The sequence below is a fragment of the Pempheris klunzingeri genome, chromosome 5, assembly GCF_042242105.1.
Source record: "Pempheris klunzingeri isolate RE-2024b chromosome 5, fPemKlu1.hap1, whole genome shotgun sequence".
NCBI classification, from domain to species: Eukaryota; Metazoa; Chordata; class Actinopteri; order Acropomatiformes; family Pempheridae; genus Pempheris; species Pempheris klunzingeri.
The window spans coordinates 10,312,969-10,337,463 of record NC_092016.1 but is presented as its reverse complement, the minus strand read 5'-3'; the positions used below and the strand labels follow the sequence as shown (position 1 = coordinate 10,337,463).

At 41.0% G+C, this 24,495-nt stretch overlaps 1 protein-coding gene across 1 annotated transcript; it reads right to left on the bottom strand.

Moving 5' to 3' along the window:
- Window positions 1-1,834: 1,834 nt before the first annotated feature.
- Window positions 1,835-23,415, bottom strand: cd82b (CD82 molecule b). The gene is made up of 9 exons (XM_070830527.1): window positions 23,329-23,415; window positions 17,426-17,498; window positions 16,001-16,073; window positions 10,342-10,466; window positions 8,929-9,003; window positions 7,112-7,210; window positions 5,789-5,962; window positions 4,877-4,960; window positions 1,835-3,869 (listed from the first exon to the last, which is right to left on the bottom strand). The coding sequence occupies exons 2-9, from the start codon at window positions 17,486-17,488 to the stop codon at window positions 3,792-3,794; spliced, it is 771 nt and encodes a 256-aa protein (XP_070686628.1). The 5' UTR covers window positions 17,489-17,498; window positions 23,329-23,415; the 3' UTR covers window positions 1,835-3,791.
- Window positions 23,416-24,495: the final 1,080 nt, after the last annotated feature.

The window sequence follows — 24,495 nt, the reverse complement described above, 5'->3', positions numbered from 1 at the left end:
TGTCCCACTTCCTCTGCCCAGGAATCACTGACTGACAGTTACGTGGAAAAAACAGAGGAAGCTTTCTTTACTTGTTGTGTTTGAGCTGGACATTGTGTGTGGAGGGGGGTTTCCACAGCTTGCATATAATGAAAGAAATAGGCATAGAAAGAAAGAAGGATTTTTATCATCAATTAAGTCCACGGTGAGGTCTTCAAATGTTGTTTAGTCCAACCAAAAGCCCCAAATCCAAACATATTCAGTTGCCTGTTATGTATCACAAAGAGAAGATCGAAAAATTGCAATTATTCGATTCAATATAGCCAATTCATTTTCTGTCGACTAAGTGACAAATCGTCGCAGCTCTGTAATCCATGTTAAAATGGTAAAGGTGCGCATCACAGTTTTCCCAGAGTTCACGGTGACATCTTGTTTTCTACAAACAATCCAGAATCCAAATCTTTTCATTTTTACACTGATACAAAAGAAAACAGAAAAACTTTTAGGAGCTGGAACTGACTGTATTTATTGAGTAATTAACTTGAACGATTAATTGATTACAAAAATAATTAATTGCAGTAAACAACGACGCAGTGTGAGTTAATTTAGTTCTTAACAGAAGACAGTACGCTTCATTGAAAATTAACGATTAAATTGGATTTTCCTTAATCGTGTTTGCCCCCTCATTTCTCCCCTCTGTTACAAATTTATTTTTGTGATTTCTGCAACATTTTTGCAGATATTTGGATTTTGAATATGTCTGGAGTCATATTTAATGCCACCTATGACTATACTAAATTATTACTAGACAATAATGTCAACAGGATATAATCACTTTTGTGCCAATATAAGCCTCGTCTTTTGTCACATTTTGGCCGTTGACCTGATTAAGAGTCCAAATATTGCCTTTGTTTTTTTTTTGTCCAATAACATATTGGAGGCTTTAATCCAGTTTGTGTATACTCTATTTCTTCTTGCTTTGTGTAGCTCACAGTCGTTCCTCTCAAGTCCAACATCGTATTTTAAATGAGTAGTTGATGTTTGGTGCCTGAAGCACTCAGCATGGACGGAGCTCCCTGATGAGAAGTGGCTCTGTTGAGTTACTTGAAAACAGTCTCCTGAGAGAACACTAAGCTGTATTCATTATACTGAGGTTAAGTGTCTTAGACAATAGTGGATCAGAGCGGCAAGGTCCATGCTGTAATTGTGTTGTTTTGCTTAAAAGCAGTGCTGTTGAGTCAGTGGTGAGATATTAGCTTCTGGCATGATACATCATGAGGCTCCCTTTTCTTGATAAGAGTCATTGCACTTAAATGTCACAAGAGGAGCTCTTTGTATTAACTGCAGGAAAAAATCCTGTTATCACAGTGAAATGAAGGGAAGTGAGGCTCTTTGTTTTGTTCAGCCACAGGGTGCCCAGACTAAATTAACAAGGAAATACAAAGACTGAATTGGGAAATAATCAAAAAAAGAAGAAATAAATTAGCTTAGAGGTGAAGAACTTGGAACGTAGTGAAATAAATCATTTCTTCAGAATATGCATTGAGCCCATAATTAAACCTGCAGCTTCTACAAATCAGGTTCTAAAAACATAATTAATCCATTGATGTAGAATCATTCGCTTTACACTTAAAATGCCATAACATGCTAATTTTGCTCATCTCATCCAAATACATTAGTGTCTGAGCATGTGACACTGTTAAATATATACTGCCATCTTCTGGTTGCTTTGGGTAAAAAAAAAAAAGCCTGACAAGTTAGCAGGAGAAAATCAAAAACTGAAGCTCTGTTCCCAACGTTTTAACCTGGCTTTAAAAGACACAGAATGAAAGAGATATTACACAGATTCTAGTGGGTTCAGGTTTATTAATAGTTCTCAATAATAAAAACAAACATTTGTTTTTAAACATGGTTTTACAGGGGGCACAAATTTTTTTTCCACTAAATAAAATCATTCATTTTTTTTGTAAAAGTGTAAAAATAGCTTAAACACACAATAAAAAGCCTTCATCTCTCATTAAGTTAAATTAATGTTTTAGTTTGGTGTATAATGAACTAGAGGCAGACTTTATTTTTTCTGAAAGCCATTTTTTTTCAATGGCAATTTTCTTCCTTCTTTTGTAATTACATCATGATGAACATGATTTCAAATTACTACCAACCACATGAAAGTGCAATCTATCCACTAAATTAACCATAAATTAAGCCGTACTAGTGTTTGAAATGAAGTGGAAGGACTGAGATGACCAGATGGACCAGTGTGGAAACTCAAAGCGTCATTTCATTGTAAAACATTTTTAGCAAAGATAGCACGAGTTGATGATCAGTCATAATTTTCTCTGCACTTGTTACCGATAATATAGACCAGGCAACATGACTTATGGGAAAACTAACAATTAGACAGAGAAGGGAAAATACTTTGTGGTTACACAGCTGCCATTTTCATGTTACTGCTATGACGCTATGATAAAAAAAAAAAGATCTTTTAAAATGAAAGCAGGTGTGAGGAGTTTAAATAAATATGTTTGGGGCAGATACTATAGCAGGCTGTTCACAAACTCATGCTACGCTAAAGAAATGAAAATGTAGCTTCAAGAGTGATGACAGATTCACTGTAAGGGTTACAATTTCTCTGATTCAGACCAAAAGAGTGCTGACGAGCCGCTGCGGCAGCCTCATTCTGTACATTATAAACAATAGACAGGAAATGAAGAACAATAGGACTCTTAAAACAAGAGCATGTGGGTGACAGCTTTCCCATATAAAACGCTGACCAAGCACTCAAGTGCCATAATCCCTTACTAAAGTCATATGTACAGCTGTAAAAAAAACAGAGATGACATGATGAATATAAAAAAAAGAATACAAAGAAATAAAACACTCACTCAACACATCATACACACACTTGCTTTATGCAAAACTAGTCATTTTGGAAAGCTACTGGTTACCAGTCAGACAAACCCGTGAGGAGGACAGAGACGTGATTTAGAGACGCTAACGCATGGATGGAGGGAGGAGGAGGAGGAGGAGGTGGTGGGTGTAAACGGAGGTTAATATCAGGGCTACTGGGTACAAGGAGCTGATGAAAGAAGCCAAAAACCTCCACCACAGCAGCCCTGCCCTGACTCAGCCCTGGGCCTCTCCTCCACCCCTCTGCACCAAAAATACCAGCTGCAGGAACACACAGTGGCATTAATCCTTGAGAGCATCTACTACGCATCCACCCACAACCTCCCGTCTCCGTCTCATCTCCAAGCCCCAGTCAGGAGATGCTGCGGCTCTCAGCTCACCAAACGTCAGTAAAGTGCTCTCTCTAATTCTATGTTAAGCGCTTCATTGAGGTCAGCCAAACAAAACGACACATAAATGAACATTTGCATAGTATAAAACCTCAAAATTCTAAAGGTTCCACCGACAAATATTAGAGAAACGTCATAATGTCTCCTTAAAAACATAAAAAATGATAAGACAAAAGAAGGTAACTTGTGGACATGCGTCCAACAAGTGTGTCAAGCTTGATTAAGAGGTGTGTGTGCTTGTGTTTGTGGGACTTATGGTGCGTGAGAAATTTGCACAGCTGTCGAGGCAGGAGAAGCTCAAATGGTGGCGACAGCTGTCTAAATTTGTGTGTTGTGTTCATAAGAATGTGAGACAAGGAGGGGGAGAGAGAGAGAGAGAGAGAGAGAGAGAGAGAGAGAGAGGGAGAGAGAGAGAGAGAGAGAGAGAGAGAAAGAGAGAGAGGGAGAGAGAGAGAGAGAGAGAGGGAGTGTCCGTCCATCTGTGTGTGGTGTGAAGCTGGCTCTGCCTTCAGCTCAGTACTTTGGGACTTTGGTATAATCCTCCTGGACAACACTCTTGCACAGACACATGGAAAGGATCATCCCAAGGAGCTGGAGGAAACAGAGTTGTGAGCTTGGTTATCAGAGTTGAAACTGACTATACTGAAAAATATAGATGTCAAAGCCAAATAACTAAAGCACAGCAGTGAGGTTTCTATCTAAATCTAGGGCGCTGATTATCTATCATGTCTATTATTATTCATTTCATGATAAATATGGCATTTAAAATCAGGTTTTTAATGCACAAATGGAAAATATGAATAAAACCAGGTGGGCAGAAACATATACATTTATAGTGTATGCAAAACTACCACATCACATGCTCACATGCTTGCTCCTTGTGTTGAAGGAAGGGCTGCACCAAACAATTTATGCTTTCTGAATTACTGATCTATCAATCTAACTGTTTTTTTCTCAGTTATTTGCTTGGTCTATCAAATATCAGGATAGTAAAAAAAAAAGCCTGAAAAAAGAAACTATTAATCAATTATCAAAGTAGGTGATCGTTATTTTTGTGTTGATCGACTAATCACTGAAATCGACTCATTCTTTCAGCTCTAGTTAGAGTTAAAGAGTTTTCGGTTGCTTTAATCTCTCCTTCTCTCCAAAGTGACAGTAAAGGGATCCCTTTCCATCATGACTCCACTGTAAAAGATGGGGGACAAATCTATACTCCCTGTTCTGTGAAAAATTGTATTCAAAGCATCAGCTGAAGTGAGTATGAGGCTTCAGAATAAAATTTTGACAAAGCTAGTTGGTATTCTGGTCCTGATAAGTGTAGGTTTACTGCTGCGATTTTCTCCTGGAAACCTAAATGTGACTACCAAAATAACCTCCCTTTGCTCACTGATGAAGACTCATATTAGCTTTGGATGAGCTAATATTTGCATGGATCTAGTCCCCCATCTTTTACAATGGAGTTGCATTAGGGAGGGATTGATTCATGGCCAGTCCGGACAGGAGGAGTGACAACAGTGCCTAAACTCTTTCAACGTAGAGTACATTATGGCATTTGTGGTATTACAAAAAACTCATCCTTTAAAGATAGAGATAGGCACCTCCACAACTGCCACTCCGACACAGATTCCCAGAATAACCCCACAGTTGTCCAGGAGCCATTTCTCCACGCTGGTTATGCAGCCCTAGAGGAAAGAACAAGAGAGAGAGAGAGAGAGAAAGAGAAGGGTTGAGAAAGACATGGAAAGAGGGGGGTTGCAGGCCGCCATGTAGAGCAGTGATGAATGGCTACGTGATCCCAGCCGGACACGAACAGAGCCTTTTCAAAACACAACTGTTGGCTTTGGACTGAGTCAGTGAGGGGAAGAATAACACGACTTAACCGGGCTGAGGAAGACTGTAGGGAGAGAGAATAAAGTTTCTGAAACACGCAGACCAAACAGTAGAACAATGGAGCTTTCCCGGTGTTTGAACAAATCACACAGCACAAACAACACGCCTCAGCTGCTGGTATTCGCTCTGCTGATTAAGTACGACTGCGGTGCCACACTGAGCTGGCAGCCAGAGTTACACAACACGAGTCAAACCGACTTATGTAACTAGGAAAGGTGTCGGGTCTATCTGAATGACACAGGCGTGCTGTAGCCCAGCTGATGTAATACTGACCAGGGTTTAGACTTGGGTCTGTCAGCATCCACAAATGAATTGTAATAGCATGTTACCAAGATTTTGGGAATGAAAGCAAAAACAGCTGCACTAAGCGATATCCAACATGTGTAGTGAATGGATAATCATCAAAATTAATACACTGGCGGTGGAGTGAAAACATGGAAAAGTCCCCTTGGTTGAGCACAGTGAGGCAGACTGCAGGCTGAAGTTGCAGCTGCTCTACGCAGCAGTTTCACACACGGCGCCTGAGTGACCACACGTTATAAACCAAGGAGGACAGACAGCTGCTCAATGATTTTCAACCTTAGTGAAGAAACACAATTTCAGATTTCAGTGTTATGTACCGTTTCATAGACGGGTAGGTCTGTGGACAGGTGCTCACACAGGCCAACGTCCTTAAGGTCCGTGCCAGGAAGCGACTCATTGCGGCAGGAACATGAGTAGAGGTACTGGGAGCTGTTCTTGATCAACATGTTCTCAGACCAGTTTCCTGGTCCAGTCCATCCACAGCACTTCATCTGGTGACATGACAAAGAGAGAGGATGAGAGGCAAAAGATTATGAGATAAAGAGGAAAAGCGCAGGCTGGTGCAAAAACATAAAAATAAGGACATACGAAAAGAGTGGAGAGACAAATGAATGCTAAAATAAATAAGATGAAGGCAAAACTGGCAAATCTGCTGGCTCAGTGAATGAGCACTTCTATTGTGGTTGTCTTCTTGGCTGCTGTTTTGTTCAGAAAGATGAGGGGGAAAGAGGCTTGGCAGGATAGAGAGGGAGAGAGGGAGGAAGGAGATAGAGGAGAAAACGAATGAACTTGATTAGGGCATGAAACAATCCGACTTCAGCGCGCTTCAGAGCTGTTTGTATTTGCTATGAGCTGATTAGTTTAATGAGTCGGTTCATCCAAAGTACAGAAAAACAAAACATATTGTCTAACCTACCCTTAAGAGTGTCTGATTATGCAAATAGTCCCAGTTTTATATGCTGAGATTCTGAGATATATTTCGATGACATGCAAACAGCTGCAGCTGAAAAAACAGAAGTGGATGGAACAGCAAGGTGCTTTTTTAGGATAGTCAACAAAGTTCACATAGGGACTATTTCATCAGTAAAGGAAAGTCCCAATCAAAACGGTTTACCGTGAGGTCTGAGGATTATCTGAAATGAGTGACAAAGACAAGTTCATTCAAATGTCATTATTCAATGTCTTGAGCACCCTGAACAAAATTCCAATCATCTCTATTGTATTGGGACAGAGGCAGAGAGAAAGCAAATTTAAAAAAAAAGTCATCTTATAATTTCGGTGCAGTGACATTGTAGCGTGGCCCTGTATATATGGCTAAGGCCGTGTGTGAACACTCCAGGGTCATGAGATTTTTTCCTGTTCTTTCCATTATGCTGACGCGTGGATGCAGCATTACAATGAAAAGAACTAGTAATAAGAGCTCGCTTCATACTGGAGACGCCCATTCTAAAAATATGTGCACTCATGTTTCTGTAAGAGTCACTTAAGGTAACAACCCTGACCAGTCGACACCTTTTAACCCAACCTGCTGCTGTTCATGTAGCGAGCAACATATTCCCATGGCTGTATTGGCGGGTGTTGTTGATAACACTAAACTTTTTTGCGTGTCTTGTACAAACCAGGTTGAAGAGTGAACTCACCGTCCTCTGAATGTAGTCCCAGGTGTGCTCTGTGGTCCTGTTCTGGCCGGTGTAGTTGACTATCATGCTCTTTATGATGTTGGACATCTCATATTTCAACTGGACATGAGATGATAATACATTGTCAACAATGCAAAGTCACACCAACACTGATCACTTGTTTTTACTTGATATAAATACTGTAGATAGCTCTACATGAACAACATGTGCATGCAAGTAATAAAACAGGAGAGAGAGAGAGAAACAAAAACTAAACACACCCATGCTACATTTCTTTCTAAAATTTACTAGCAACATCTGAACTTAATGTTTCTTTGGGCGACACCTCAGGTGGTATTCCCTACGAAGTCTGATGCTGGGCTGAAACATGCACAAACACAGCTCAGCAGGACTCTGTGTTTATGTGTGTAAGACCACAAAGCGGTGCCGGCGATGCATCTTCAGAGCTCTACAGGAGATGAGTGAGAGCCTCACCCTATTCTGGGAAAGGGCGCCACCCTGCCCTGTGGTAAGCCTTAAACACAGGGGGTGCGTCTAAGGCTACAGACACACACGTGCTCTCAGAGATGCACACAAACACACACATACATGCTGTAGGGCTAACAGCTGAGAGGGCGACAGCAGCCATCGCCTATCCTGAGTCCTGTAGGTGTGAGGTTTATCAAGGGAGTGGCTTTTTAAGTACTGGGAAGTAATGGCCATGTTTGGAGTTTCAAACCAGTCAGAGAGGTTGGTGTGTCCAAACACAACACTCCCATCACGCACAGTGCAAACAAACACGGCTGGTTCTATTCTTTAGGCTTGTTCTATTATTGTTCAAACCCTATTTGATGGTCACTCCAATTCCTGATGTATTTGGAAACTAGAGAAGTGTGACAAGTGAGCCATTTCAGATGCACAAATGCTCCACATATAAAAAACTCAAAAATAACATGTGATATTTGCATGTATTTTCTAATACTGGATGTATTTCTAACACCCAGCTGTAACTTTTTTCTTCTAAGGTTTGATTTCACATTTATGGTCTATTTTAGTTGGCTGTTGTCTTAGGTTTAGTCTGATTTGTTTTTTCAAAATAAGTTGACATTCAACCCAAAATAAGACTGAATCATAATCAACTCTGGTGAGTTGGTGAGCGAATCTTTAGGGGGCGCTATTTCATCAAAGGCCTCAGAAGAATGTGGTTACTTGTGTGATAATTACTGTCTTAGACGGGGCAGTGTCAGACATACCAATTGAATATGTCAGCATAAGCCAGTCGCTTTAGCAACATTCATTCACTGTTTATGTGTTTGTTTTCTCCCACCCGGTTCCTCCTCTCACCCAAAGGGGGAACGGAGACAACAACAGAAACATTCAGTATAAGGGCCTGCTTGTTACTTCCTCTTCAGTTGTCATACATCTCCTTCGGTCCACCTGCTTGATCTCACTTTCTACCAACAACCTACATCACAAAACTACAGCCAGTCACTTTCCATTCATTGAGGAAACTGATGACGGGATGGAGGGGGCTCCTGAGCAGGTTTCGGTAAGACCTAAATACAGCCAGTCACAGCTGTGAATGGGGGAAGCACAAATACCCTGGTGCCCCAGGTGTAACAGTGGAAGAGAGGGTGGTGGGAAAGAGAAGTAGGAGTTACAGGATGAAAGAAAATCAAATTAGGGCAGAGAGTAAAAAGGGGAAAAAACTAAGATAAAAAAAAACACACCATGGCGACAGGAAGAGAAATTATAAAGCAGTAAAATTAAGAAAACGGAAAGGGAGAAAAGTACCTTGATTACATAGGATAAGTAAAAACAGTACGAGCTGGTCTTACCGGATCTCTTTGGAAGTAAATGAGGACTCCAGCAGTGACCTGGGCGATGAGGATGAGCAGGAGGCAGGTGAAATACTGTGGGGGATAAGAGAAAATGTCATTGACAATCAAAACTTTTAAAACAATGACAATTCTGCAGGAAACCAATTATCTCCCTTTACAAGCTATGGAAAATGAATTAAAGGAAAAATAAATTAAGTGGCTATAACAGCTATCAGATCTATAAACCCATTGTGCGCTACATGCTCAGCACCAAAACAGCAGAGGTGGTTAGAGACTAGCTAGTGACCACAGTACAGACTTTAAGTGCTGAAGTTATTTCCCTCAGGAGTTAGTAGAGACCAAAAGACAAGCTAAATGAGAATGAATACTGGACTTCTATCAGGTGGACATAGACACAACTCCAAATGAATGATAATGTCGCCCCTTAACTGCTGGGTAGGAAAATAAAAAGCTGTTTGCGAAGTGGATCGCAGGCTTCAAAGGTAATGAAATTGTGTCGACAACTTATTTCTGCTCCTGCAAGTGGCAGAAAAATAAAATTAAAAACACTCCCGGGCAGACATTTTTACCTTTCCTTTTAAATTGTCATTAATCTGTATTTAGAGAAGGGTCTTAGGTGTAATCTCTACAGCCTTCTGCAAGAATAATGTAAGCTGTTAAAGATCCTTCCACAGCCATATCTATGTCCTCACTGAGTATAAAGGTGGTGTCTAAGTGAGCATGTGTGCGTGATGGGGGTCCTCTGCCAGCTGGTCACTGTCACTGGGAGAAGTAGGTCACAGCAGTTCTTTAGTTAACCCCTAGCAGGTTTAACGCTGTGGAGGTCATGCACCCATCCCCACTCTTTTTGTACCCCCTCCATTACTGGCTTTATCCCTGTCACCCCCCCCACACACACACCTTCTGTAAATCCACACATGCTGGGAGCCTCTGGCCCACACGTTAGCAGAAATGCGAAAAGGCTTTACTGTCAGCAGGAATTTATCACGTGTTCTTAGCTGAGCTTGAGATCTCAATCAGGTGGATTTAGGTGAATGTTTCATGCAAAAATAAGTAGATTAATTGTAAATATGTATTAGGCAGGCCCAAGAGGGTGATTACAGAGGCAAACACTACTGGGAATCTTTGGAAGTCTGATTTTATGGACATTGTTTGCCTTTAATAGAAATTCAACATTATAGAGACGGCGGAACTGAAACCTATTTATTTTTTCTGTCATCTAATAGAACATTTAGCTTCCTGTGTGGTAATGGCTGATCTGCGGTCAGATGCTCTTACATGAGTTTCACATGCACATTTCTGCACATCTGCCTTATCTCCAAAGTGTTAACCCCATGTCTGCCTCCAAAGAACGAAAGAACAAGCTATTGCAAGTCAGCAGGGGAGATTTAAGTGAAAGCGATTTCTTACCAGGCCCAGCAGACACCGAATTTCGTAGATGGCTCCTATGCAGCCGAAGAAGCCCATGGCCATTGACAAGGAACCCACTCCGATGAGGATGTAGGAAGCCACTTTCACCGTGTCAGATGATTCCTCTGGAGAAAAAAGGCGTAAATAGAAAAAAAACAGGAGTTCAACTTACACAGAACCACAGAAACCCATTTGATGTATGATGTACTGACACAACAGAAGCAGAGCCCACATCCCTGCTCGTTTTTCCACTTTGTGTGTGCCTCCAAACAAATGCAGCTCAGAAGAAGGCCTCTCGTTCGCATGCAAAACCATTTTCATACAGATGGTAACAGTGAGCCAAAAATGATTCACAGCGCAAACCTTCTACTTCTCTGAATTTAGAGCATTCTAGTGCTTTTCTCCCACAGATTATTTTAATAGGCCACCAGAGAGACTTGGACCAAGACAAGTCAATGTGTGGCGAGATTAATTGATTTCCCTCTTTGGTATGTAGAGCGGGGGTGTTCCAGGAGGAGGAGGGGGCAGGGACTGAAATGGAAGATTGGAAGCTTGGGAGGAGATAAACTGGAGCCATTATGTGGCTCTGTGTTATCTGGGCTGGAGGGGCTCCAGAGAGTCAGAGCTCGGTCCGCAGATGAAGCCAGAATCTGAGCTCTGTGAAATCGCTCCAACTCCTAAAGATTCCCGGGCCAAGCAAACCAGCCAGAACCATCAGATAGCTCACTCCCATCCATTTGGTGAAGAAGCTGACAGACACGGCAGCTCCTCCACCGCTGCTCAATGATTATAATGCAATGTTGCTTCTTGGCTTGCTCACTAGGGAGCTGAATAGATGCAATTATTCCAAAATCCCCTCTCATATTAGCTGCTGATGCTTCATGCAACAATCATTATAGACGGTACATTATACTCTGGCAGATGCACAATGAATATCAATTATCATAGACTGTAAAAACAAGTTGTCTTTCCAAGTACAACTCTACTGTGTAAAACGTGACGAATACACATACACTGAGCCAACATCTGTTCTCACCTACATCAGACCAGTCAGACCATAGGTTGCAGCTTTCAAAACACTTCATGATTAAGCACCGCCTTACTTTACAGACCTTCTCGGTCTTTCTATTCCAACATGTGCACTCATTATCACAGGATGCAGGATGCAGGCTGCATCATTATCCCAAAGATAAATAAGCAATCTGTAGGGCAGTGGAGCGTTTTCCTACCATGCCCCAATTCTTTGAAATAAACCACTACACTGATGACATTTTGCAATCAAGACTGAAAAACTATTTTTCACTGTCATACAACTGAATGTATAGTTACATAATCAGTAGCCTTTAATGGACAGTTCATTGTACTGAGGCAGCAGGAATTGAATCAGGAACGATGTGTTTTGACCACTCAATGATTGGACACCCACATTTCATATGTAATCTAGGGTTTAAAATGATTAGTCGATTTATCAATCATCATTAAGTAATAATGGGAGTCATTTTTCAAGCAAAAACTGTAATCATCCTCTAGTTCCAGATTCTTCAATAAGAAAATTTGGACATGTGAGGACATCACTTGAAATGTGGGAAATTATACTTGAGATTTATAGACCAAAAAGTCCAAATCCAATAATCGGGAAATTGTAAGATTATTCATTAATGCAAACAATTGTTAGTTGCAGCCCATCATATTTTGTGCATAGATGTAGTGGCGTACAAGAGATAATGTAAATAAATGTACTCATTTACAACACAGACAGACACAAAACACATACACTTGCACAAGGACGTCATTACTGCATGTACATCGCTGACTCTACAGAGCGGTGCACGTCGTGGCGGTTTGAGAATAACTGAAAGCTAAAAGAACTTGGGTCAACATTATGCAGAGTATTTATGTGGCTACAGGGTAGCATTTAAAGGGAGGTAGACAGTCATACTGCGTGTTCTATAACCAGCACTCTGTTAGACATGTTATTTCAGTCTCACACACACACACACACACACACACACACACACACACACACACACACACGCACACAATGTCTGCAAAAGCAACAGATGTCCACAGGTTCCTTAAAAACAAGTATTACCTGAAGAATTTGGGAGGATGCATGAAATGGTTCAAGCAGAATCCTCAATGAGTGTCAAGAGACTGAGAAAGATCATTAAAATACAGTGAACAAGAGTGTTGCCAAACAAAAACATACAAGAGACTGCTGCAGAGACCGAAAAGAAAAAGCAGCGACACTTTGGTGCTCAACTAGGACTGCATGACACATGTTCACTGTACAGCTATTAGCCTCAATGTTTGCTGAGAGGAGCAAACTAATGAACTACTTCACTCACTTTAAAATCAACATACTAAAGATTTAGTCAGAGGATCTTCAGAATATGTTTTTCCACATAGAACCAGACTTCTATGATTATTAATTGTGGGAAGCATAATTCAAATTGATGTTTGTGTGAGGTTTCCCTGCAGCATAGTGATTAAATGAACACTTGTTCCAGTGAAAACATACACCCTGGAGTCAGAGGAAACGTCTAGTTTTCTGATATTCTTGGCATGTTATGGCAATACATCTAATCTTTGGAGCGACTATTTCCTTTAACATCACGTAGCATTAGTAGCTGACAATGAAACATATTCAGTGGGACTTCTACATTTTGGTTTCTACTTCTATCCTACATTCTTAAAATTAAAGTCTTTAAAATCTCAAAAAAGAGCTTCCTTTCTGACTCTCTGCCAGGTGTATCAGAGCAAAGATACAGTGGCTTACAACCCTCATGCTGCGGAGATAACATCTGTGTTCTGTGGCGATTTCACATACTTTTTCTGAAGTCAGCATGTGTTCGCCTGGTTACTGTGCTGTTCTGTTGTGTACTATGGCACATTTCCATGTAGGTCTCTGCTAGATACTCTAAAATAGTTTCTCTAGTGGTTTCCGTGGAACTTTCCATTTAAAAGAGGCAAGAATTATGGTGCATTTCATGAAAGCTGCTGTGGGAGGAGGGGGGACTGTTTGGTACTGCAAGTCTCTCTGTAAACACGGCGAGTGCCACACTTTCAGCTTATGTAGAGTTAAAGAAAAGTAATGGTTGACATTCTAAACAGATTTAAAATGTAAGCATAAGACGATCGACATTGTGCTGGATTTCTAAACTCATCTGCCCAGAGAAGAATAATTTTCCAACCAAGTTCTCTTTTCTGTTCATGACTTTGGAAAGTTTCTGAATTAATCTGCAGCATATTTCCAAACTGTGTGTTGGCACACACTCTGGCTAACAGTCCTCCTTTCCAAGGCTGACTTTTGTTTAAACATAAGGCAAGCTGTGTTTTGCCAAGTGCCAGCAAGATAAACTCAAGGCATCATATCACTGCGGTGAAGTATTAGCAGCATATAAACAGCACTGTATGGACAGTGGGATATATATTGAGAGGAAGATGCCCTTTTAACTGAAAAGGGGGGGGGGGTGGTTCTGAAACTAAAACATTCCCAAAGTTCCCCTGCCTGAAGTCACTGGGACAGCTGCAGGGGCCTCTATTAATATAACTCATAAAGAATGGAAACTGAAAACACACAGATCCTGTTTATGGTCAGGCAATGGTACAACTTCTGAGGGGAACACAGAGAGTCAATAAACAGAGTTGCCTGCAGCATCAGTTTTTGTTCCTCTACAGGGTGGTAAGAGATTTCCACCGAGGTTAGAAACCCAGGGACCCAGGGAGGAGTTGAGGTTAACCCATTTGGAATATAGGGAACAAAAATACATGGAGGAGAGAAGGTCATCAAGCCCCTCATAGGGAGGGATATCCTCGGGGTATCAGAGAAGCAGGATCTCTGCTATCTCTGGAGGAACAGCTGGATTATCATAACAATGGGACTGGGGCTGGCAGGGATGATGGATACTACACAGCCTTTATGTTCTCGATACTTGAATGAAGATAAGCAAACTCAGCTCAATAATAACCTTGGAGTGATTCCTGCCTGAGTAGTGACCTCCAGAGCTGAAATATGAGCTAGAGGAAGACAAGAGTCAGTCTAAGTAGTTTAAGACACAAGGTCGGTTCTGCTTGGTCTTCGTCAAAACTCAACCCTATTCACAACTCATTAGTCAAAGCAGCACAGTCCTCCAGTCTAAATATAGATTTCTCCAGCTCTGCTCAGCCCTCAGAGATTGGCCTTTCTCATATATAATGGCTACATATAGTTAGGGACTGCAAACAGAAGCTAAAAGAGTTAGGGCTGCAACTTCTGATTATTTTCACAATTGATTAATCTTCAGATTGGTGTCTTGTTTAATCAGGTTATCTATAAAATGTCAGAAAATAGTGAAAACCACAATATCCCAGAGCTCAAGATGGTGTCTTCAGTTTATTCATTCTGTCCAACCAACTGTTCAAACCCCCCCCAAAAAAGCAGCAAATCTCCGTGTTTGAGATGCAGCAACCAGAGAGCATCTGGCATTTTTGCTTGAAGAATGACATTAACAATTAATCAGTAAACAAAATAGTTGCTGATTCATTTAAACTAATCGATTCATGGCTTCAGCTCCAAAAAGCTATTCATTCTTGTTAAAATATTGTCTGTATAAGAGCAGTTAATCTCATTATTCATTCAGATTGGCACATTGATGCAGGTTAAATATATATACACACCAGAGGCTGACCTGAATGGCATGCACTCATCACTAGACCCAGCTTTGCAGCCCACATCATATGCTCATCTCCTACAGGAAAGGGGTATAACAGTCTCAACCAAATAAACTATATTTGACTACCAACACATGCTAAGTTGGCAGATAATAAATTGAAAGAATTCTTCTTTATGGACTGGTGTTGGGGAAAATACTTCACTGCTGCTCTCAGCAATGCTCCATCTGGGATGAATACACTGAAAGCATTTATAACAAGATTTATGGCAACTAAGAGTTTCCATCCGCGGTTCCCCGTTCTTTTCAGGCAAGGCTGGAACTGGGTTTCATTATGCTTTCTCTAGTGTCTTCACAGTAGATAACCTAAGTTAGACATATTGTTTTCTATTACAAGGCAGATAACTTTGCCTCTTAGGAGAATGCCATTTGGAGACCTGGTTTCTTTTTCAGTACACAGTGTCTGCAAACAGACCTGTGACAACATCTGTGAATGTGGGAGATTCTATCTGTGGCAGCTCCGCCATCTGGGGAGCTGAGAGAGGCGGCAAGTTCAAAGTACAACTCCATGGAAACTGTGGGGAAAATAAAGTTGCTATTTTACAACGTAAGATAAAACAACATGGTGATGCCTTGATAATCATGAGTCTGTCACCTCCCCTGACTAACCTACTCCCCTGGATCTCCACAGATGTGTCTATCAATGTGTGTCTGCATGTCTAAAGAACAGCTTTTGAGGGGCTGAGAAAGTCATGAAGTTTCATCAGTGAGTCACATTTCTGGTTTGGTGCAAACATCCCTTTGTGGTTCCTTGGGGAATGAGTCCTACTGGATAAAATCCACATAAGCTATGCGGAGTAGGCCAGAGGTTTTAGGACTTCCACTTCCACTGTGCTCAGCTCAGCTGAACTGACATGGGTCAAAAGTGCTGTATGGTTGCTGACAGTGTTATCACTAAAGGACGTGGCAGCAGGAATGCGGGTGTGTGTGAGTGTTACAACACTTACGTAGAACAGCAATGAAGCTCTGGTTATCAAAGAGGACCCACAAACCAAAGCCCATGATCAATGCTCCGAAGATCTGTGGGTGGGAAACAAAAAAGGAATCAGGCAGAAAATCTTATACGAGAATAAAAAACTAAATCTGTGCTGGTGTGCCTTAAATAGGGGGCCTTATTTTTGCCTCCTCAGTCTGTAACAGCTAAGCTTAATCAGATCCTAACTCTTCTCTCTGTCTGCTTGTCCCTTTTCCTCACAGCAAGGAGGGAGAGAGGATGTGGAGAGGATCAAGAGACCCACTCTGCCGGTTTTTCTCACAATTAACACCCAGTCAGCCACAGAGCTACCAGTCATACTCCTGATGTCTTCAATATCACATTCAGAACAGCAGACTGAACAGTGTTATGTAAGAATAAAGGGGTCAAATCCATCATAAATGAGAAGAATCATCACCTCTAGATGGGAACATTCTGTCACTGGCGTCTGAAAGCCTCTGCAAATTATCAGTTTTACCTCATGTACCCTTTTAATGAGGTTATGAAGTGGAGAACCTCTATGTAATTAAGAGGGCTCTTGTTTAGAACTTGTGGGGCGCTGTAGTGGGGGCAAAATCCATAGATGAGAGGCTCTGTTGATTCACCAGCCCCCCCCCCCTTGGACTGCTGCCTTTCCCCAAACCAACAACAGTCATTAGAGCCCTGATTAAGAGCTGTTCATTTAGAGTTACTGTTGAGCTCCCGGCAGCCATCATTAGCCCACCACTTCCTGGCTTCCTCTAGCCTCCACTAGTCTAATCCGTCCACATGGACAAACACTGAAGCAGACACACACGCTTCCTATTAGACACCAGTTGAGTGTTCACATCAAAAGGTCTGCCTCAGCTTTACAGCCGCAGTCTCATTGAAAAGGTCTGGACATCCTCGCAGAGTCAGTTTTAAGAGTCTGGGCTAATATCAACCCCTGGACTTTATGTTGTGGCCGGTGTGAGAGAGGAGGAAACAAACAGAAACCAGCTGCTGTTGTTTAGATCTGGCTGTGCTGAGGAACTCTGTAAAGTCTCTCGCCCCAGGCAGATTCACAGCGAAATTTCCCTGTGCATCTCCACTTATCTCTGGTGCTATTTTGAATAAGGACGCTAACTCAAATGAAAACTGCCACTGAGAGGCATCAGCTCTCGATGTGCCGTGCGTGTCTGGTTCAGCTGAAAGAGCACAGCATACCTATCTACTTATCTTTCTATATCAGTTAACAAAGCTGCTGACAAGTTGGAAGTCATGGGACATGATTCTGACAGTGCATGCTACGCATTTACAGTTATTTGAGCTCGGGTAAATAGTAAATGGACTGTGCCTGTATAGCGCCTTTGTTGTCTTTCCGACCACTCAAACTCACTTTAACACTACATTACACAGCTATCAAGAAGAAATTACTTACAAAGAAGAGGAGGTTGAAGAGGAACAAAAAGTACTTGGTGACTGTGATGCATCCTTTCCCCATGGCTGCGCTCCTGGAAGACAGAAATAAACAGAATTTATTGGTTAGATTACAAAGAAAAAAGACAGCTAGCCTTGAGACACCCTTGCCTTATTGTATAATAAGTGATCCACAGAGCAAGGACACAGGAAAATCTGCACAGTTGGGTTCCTGATTAAACACAACTTTAATCTTCAAAGCAATAACATGAGCCTAATTCATTTTCAACAGCTACATTTCCCCTGCCTTAAACAGCCCAACCTGCTCTAATCTCAAATTTTATTAGACAACAATTGGCCTGTCGGTCTTAAAATATTAGGTTTTACGTATTGTATGCCTTTGAAAGCAAGTTAGTTAACGAATAAAGTTTTATTCTTGACAAACAAGAGGAACCTCCCTGGCGAGGTGGATTGGAGGGAAGGCTACCACAAAGTGGAGAGTGGTGAAGTCATGATGACTCTGTGGAGACCATGACAGTGTGTGGTTAAGCTTTGCAATTGTCGTCGGAAGCAGAAGGGAACTGGGCCAATCTACGACTATGTTTACTGGCAGCAACAAGTGTTTCACAGTTAGTTTTATGAACTATTTCAAGCCAAAAGTACAGCAAGAGTAGCCCATTTAAAACCATATCCAGCCATGTTCAACAAGTCTGGCTGATGTCATGCAACCACATAACAGACAACGCAATAATGTTATGAATCAGACCCTCGAGGCAGAACTGTAACTGTTTGACATATTTAGTTTGGGCATGTTACACTGACATCTGCATTGCTTTACAATCAGTGTACCTCTCAGTTCATCTGGATTTGTGTTTCCCATGCACACAGATGCATACATGAGAGCACAAGCCAACAGACTGCATTCAGTGACTTTTCTGTGAGTAACATTTTCCTTGAGGAAACACCTGTAGGCCAGACCAGCCCCACACATACAGTGCAGCAGGGACACTTTATGAAACTCTCTGGTAACACGATTCAGCCTGGTCGCCATAAATCCAAAGAAAATATTTACCACAACCAGACCTTTTCCTTCGCTGGAAGCACTGAAAATACAACCGGCCATTGTGGTTATTTGAGGAGTCTGAAAATATCCTATGAAGACAACTCCCCATGTATCAGATGACAAGCTCCTTCTCTTTTACATCAAAACTGTAGGTTCTTCCCAGAGGCTGGGCCCATAATACTGTATATTTAGTTCTATTTTAGACGGTGTATACTACTTTTGGAGGCATGACCTTATGTTTATTGTGTGTTGTTTCTGAATATAAAGGGCACAGTTACTTACAGTCCTTTAAAAAAAACAAACATATATTTACACAGTTTAGTTGTTGATTGATCTTTGACACATTTCTTCTGTAATGGTGACTTCATGTTTAGAGGTTTGACTAAAGACAAGCACACGGCACTGAACATGATGTGATGATGACGACGTGTACTGGCAGAGCCAAGAGAAGCCCTGGGTAAGTAAAAATGTTACAAAGCCTATTATGCTGTTTTTAGGCCGCGGAAACACATTCAAATAACTTTAAAATAAAGCATATTTACTTTGCTGACATCTCTCAGTCACGTCTCACAGCTAGACTTTTATCTTCCTCCCCAGTTGGTTGGTGGTGTGTATGCATGCTTTTAAATATATGCATCACGACAGCAGGAAATGAATTACAACCTAATTCAAATCTATAACGGCGTTTAAACAGAAGAACAAAATGATATCGGGCTATTTCTTTAACAGTTTTTTGGTTTCTGTCTGTGACTATTGTGTTATTGTATTGTGTCTGGCTGCCGATTAAAGTGACGATGTATTACTGAAACACATTTTTACAACATAGGTATATCTACCTACCTACCTACCTACGATACTGGAAATAAAAACCTCAATTTTATCTTTGTCTAATCTAGTCTCTCCATTTAGATTCATGGGTCAGAAGGAAGAATAAAATACTGACAGTTAGGATTCACCAAGCAATACTATTGGAACTGCTGGGAACCATCACAGCAACACTAAAATAACCAAACGCAAACATGGACAAATAAATACTGTACTGTATATCTTTCTGATTCAACACGCTTGGCTGGTTTTAAGCTTTATGTGGACGACAGAATCGGTCCAGTAAACCTGTCGAGGTGGATGAGGTTCAATACTACTATTACAAAGCACCTATTAAATGCACTTGATAACCTAAATACAAACACAATTTCATGTTTACAAAACTGAACACAGTACAAAGCCCAAACCACACAGCAGGGGGATCCCCTGCAAAGTAGATAATCCTTAAAGGAGATTGCTGGTCTTTATGTCTAGATGGTGAGCAGCAGTGTGGATTAAAAAAGGCTTAGTTATGACAACCATTGTTTGTTGACTGAGCCCTGTCCATTGGAAAATAATTCCTAATAGTGCATCAGTGCTACAGCTATTATATTTTTCACACATCAAATAAAATAAGCTAACAGGCCCAGCCCAGTTCATTCTGAAGCAGCCAACTGACGAAAGTGAGATTAGCAGCAAAGCCAAACCAAATCATAAATACTCAAAGTTTTTGTAGAACTTCCATGCAAGCTCACACATTGAGCAGATACTGTAAACTGTGGGGCCATTTTATAGGCTTATTTTTGCAAAACCTATCCATACAGACCCATTCACACTGGACTCCCTGAAAGTGAATGACAAATCTGTTCCGAGGTGAAAACAAGGCCTGGAAAGTGCAATGGAAATTCAAAGCAGAGCCAAAAGGCGATTCCAAGTAACAGTAACATTATGATCTTGTATAACAGGTAGTGTTCATAATGCTGCTGACATCAAAAGATGATATGTAGTTTATCTGAAATGGGACCACGGAAAGAGTAAGCATGGTGAAAAAACCATGTGAAAAAAGAAGTGACTCTCTCAAAGAAATGAGTCACCTGAACTTTCCAAACTCTGTGACCTCACACAGCCATTTTTTCCCCTTCTCGGAGCTCATTTCCCTCCCTCTGATTTGGCATGAGGTGTGATCAAACAGACTATCAAACAGTGTGCACTAAAAGAGGTGCATTATTGTTTATGGTGCAAAGACACAGGACAGAAGCACTGTGTACAGAGATGATTATGAAGGCAGCATTAGTGGCAGATGGCATTGGCTGTCTGTAATGGACCCAGCATGGATCAACTACAGCCCCGCTGTACACAAAAACTCAGGCAATTCGCCAACCTCCATCTATCACCACCTCCTATCTTCTTCATATATGACCTATTTACACATCTGTGAGCCCATCACACTGGCATGAACCTGCCTCCACCATCCTGGTACTAAAGCTCTTAATACCATGCCAAAATTCTGCTTTAACAACAGCAACAATGTTGTTTACCCATCTGTACAGACAGGACGTAGCTCATTGTCTACAGTGGCATTTTGGTGACTGAAAAATTAGTAGTTTCGTTTGAGTTAGAGGAAACAGCTTCACCATATATACGTTTCGACAAGCAGCTATTGCTGTCATTTCCTTTTTGTGAGTTATATTGCAGCTTGCAAGGGTGAGGATTAGGCCCCCTAGTAATGACAATTTTCATCATCAAAATATTATTTATGTCTGTGAGGGTTTTCCTTCATCTGGCTCACGCAAAATCTGTGGTCTAGATCTTTCGACGGTCAATAAGCTTCTATGACTTCTGTGGGATGGAGGGGATTTCCCATTTAGCATCGATGGGATTCTTATACTGTGTGACAGTATACCCAGACTGCGGAATACCCAGACTGCGGTTCAGTGCCACGTAACTTCCCACCACTCAGTGGAAATGACGACACATCTGTGAGTACACAGAGCACAGCTGGTTGTGGCTTACTAATACAGGATATTACTGATCATCTTTTTAGTTTACTTCCAAAAAATAATGACACCTATTGCAAGTTACCAGAGGCAAAATGACGTAAGTTTGATTTCTAGGTCTGACTAGGTAAAAGCACCAGAGTATTTTTTTGATGATAAAACAGGAAGGAGGAAAAGATGGCTTTAGTGATGGGATGAAAATATCAGCACTCAGCAACAGGGTAAATCTTTTTGACTTTTTTCAGCTGATTTAATTAAATCTTGTGTTTCCATTAGAACCAGCTTCAAAAGTGATGCATATAGCACTCTTTCAACCTCTTAATGTCCAAAATGTTGCCTTCAATAGCTGCAATGAAAGGAGCAATATGAGGCTTCTGTCACTGAATAATTATTGAATCTACTTCTTATTTCTGCGGGAAAACTGAAGGGTACAAAAAAAGAATAAGAGCATACATTAACTGAGAATTGAGAATGAGTTTTGCATGCTGCCTGCTCAGATATGAATTTCTGGTTATGACTTACAATATTGCTTAAAAGCTTGCACCTAAAAGACACTGTGGCAACGGGATGTTGCCTTGAAGGTGGTGGGTAGGAGTCATTACCTCTTTTCAGTTCTACCACAACCTTTTTCCTGTCAAGCTGTCTTATACAAACATTCAATAAAAATAAATTTGAGTTCCTTACAACAATTTACATTACACTGTGTATAGTCGTGACATGACGATAGCCGTACATAACCAGGGCTTTTCTTCAAGAATACGACAATGGAGGTAGTCTATATCAAACCTCATCCAAAAAAGGGGATTGGCTCTTATTTCTAAATCCATTTCTCATTTATTTGTATGCTATGAGGCATCCAGACCTCTCAGGTCATGTGGTGCAGGTCTACTCAGCGTTCCCACGATCAAAACCAAGCAAGGTGAAGCAGCTTTTAGTTTCTACGCTCCCCACCTATGGGACAAGCATCCCGAATACCCTCAGCTAAAACTGTCAGCTCATTTAAGTCAAGCCTTAAAACATTACTGTTTACTGTGGCTTTCCAATAAATGAGCTAAATGATTTTCAGCTTTAACTATTCATTTGCTTGTGCTTTTCATCATCTTTTACAAGCAATTTTAATGTTTTTATATCACTGTAAAGCACTTTGAATTGACTTGTGTCTGAATGGTGCTATATAAATAAATTTGCCCTGCCTTGCCTTATTTTCATGCTGTTTTGGCACATAACAGTTTGGTCATTCAACGTAGCAAAGCTGATGGCTCCATCACTAAGGAAAAAAAAGTCTCCTTTAGGAACCTGAAACCCACTTTAAAGTGAACAGACACTGGACCCTCTGATGAGGACAGTGGACTAATACTTATATCTAAGTGAAATAATGACATTTTAATGACATTTCACTGTCTCCACATGTTAGACCCCTGAAAGTGAAGCTAGTCCTGGAGGTCCTTCGTTTTTGGGACCACCTGACATCTGCAGTTTACTTATAAGGTTCTGTAAAACCAACAGCATTCAAATGACTCACAATAACAGATAGACCACAATGATATTAAAGCCGCAGAGCATATTTAAGCCTTAACAGACGGCAAATTAATGCATGCAAATAGAGTCAAAACGGAACCATGGCAGGTAGGCTGCTACTGTAATGTTACGTTTATCCAAGTAACTCATGCTATCACTGACGTTTAGCTTAAAACTTTTATAAGACAGACTGAGTACAACTTTTATTTGTCCATTTATATATTTATTTCAGGGACTTTTAATACGTCATCGATAGTTTAGTTTATCGGACGTTAAATTCACGTTACGTTAACGTCGACTGTTAACTAGCGTCTCTCCAGTAGACAAAGCTAACAGTACCTAGCTTAACTTAGCTAAAGTTCTGCTATTTTAGCGGTAATTTAATCATTAAAAGAGTTTTTTGGAGCCAGACAAAGTTTTCTACAAGCAAAGCAGATGGCGGCTGACCAACAACGGCAACGTTATCCATTCAGTCGTAACGTTAGGTAATCTTATATCGTTGCTAACTAGTTACATGTAAAGATAACTAACGCTAACACTTACTTTTATTTCCTCTCCAAAGTCGGCTGAAGGGGTTCACCGTCCTCCGTCTGTCTGACTGAAGTGTGTCTGCTGAGGAACAAGAGGAGAGTGTGTGTGTCCGCCTCTGTGTGTGTGTGTGTGTGTGTGTTCACACCCCTACCGTGCTGCACACAGTCACTTTTTTTTAACCCTCTCCTGCCCAGCCAGGCTTACAACCATTCAGGTCTTACAGGCCACACAGGTGCATTTTATGTATCTTTAGAGCCCTATGCTGTAAACTAATTATTGATTATATCACAGGCACACCATCAGTCCTTGCAGCAGAAATTATAGTGGGAATCTGTGGTAGTCAATAGCAATACCTCAGACATTAGACATGATTATACATGATCTTTATTTTTAATCTGATCGTCACATAAAGATATTTTCTGGTTATATTGAGATTATGTTTTTTCTAATTGTGAGGAAACAACTCACGGTGCTGTACACCTAACATAAACAACATAATTTTCTGTTTTAGAGAACAGATGATCAACTTGTTATATTTACATGTACGTTGATTGTGAGCTGTTGGCGGGTAAGCCCGACAAATTGTTTTTGGCTGCCTTTTAAATTATCCATTGTATGTCATTCTAAAATAGTGTTTACCACTATGCCTTAAGAAATAAACCAGGACGCAATATATTAAGTGGAAAGTATGGGGAGAATGCATACACAGGGACACATGGGAGCTTTTCGCCTATAAACAACCCTAACCACATACACATTTCCTGTGCCACACAATCCCCCTTTTCACCCTTGTGTGTGTAGAGGGGAGAGAGCGCCGAGATTGGAAAGGTTAGGCAGGAATACAAGGTAGGCTACAACATTTAGATTCATTTAAATTCACTGAACAGATCATTGTACAGACCTAAAAATGATCATGCTATGACATGTTTAACATCCTCTAAACACTAAACAAAGGGGCGAGATTACACAACAGCCGTCTGGTTAGTTCGTTGAGACATGTCAGAATAAATTTGTAGGTCCTGTTTTGTGTTGTGCAGAAAGTGACGCGACATTTCGCCGAAGGCTCTCCACTTTCAAGGTTAATGCAGGTAGGTGGAAGGTGTCTTGATCGAAACTGCTCTAGGCTGTCGAATTAGTGCGTGTGCCTATAAAAGAAAGTCTCACCCTTGCTGCTGGGCA

Bases quoted from the DNA above. Each gene is read 5' to 3' on its own strand.
- cd82b (XM_070830527.1), bottom strand. From the start codon at position 17,488: ATGGGGAAAGGATGCATCACAGTCACCAAGTACTTTTTGTTCCTCTTC. The intron at 16,074-17,425 runs GTAAGTAATTTC...TCCCACCCACAG, and splicing joins TCTTCAACCTCCTCTTCTTT to ATCTTCGGAGCATTGATCAT. The intron at 4,961-5,788 runs GTACATAACACT...TCTTTCCTCTAG, and splicing joins ACCTACCCGTCTATGAAACG to GGCTGCATAACCAGCGTGGA.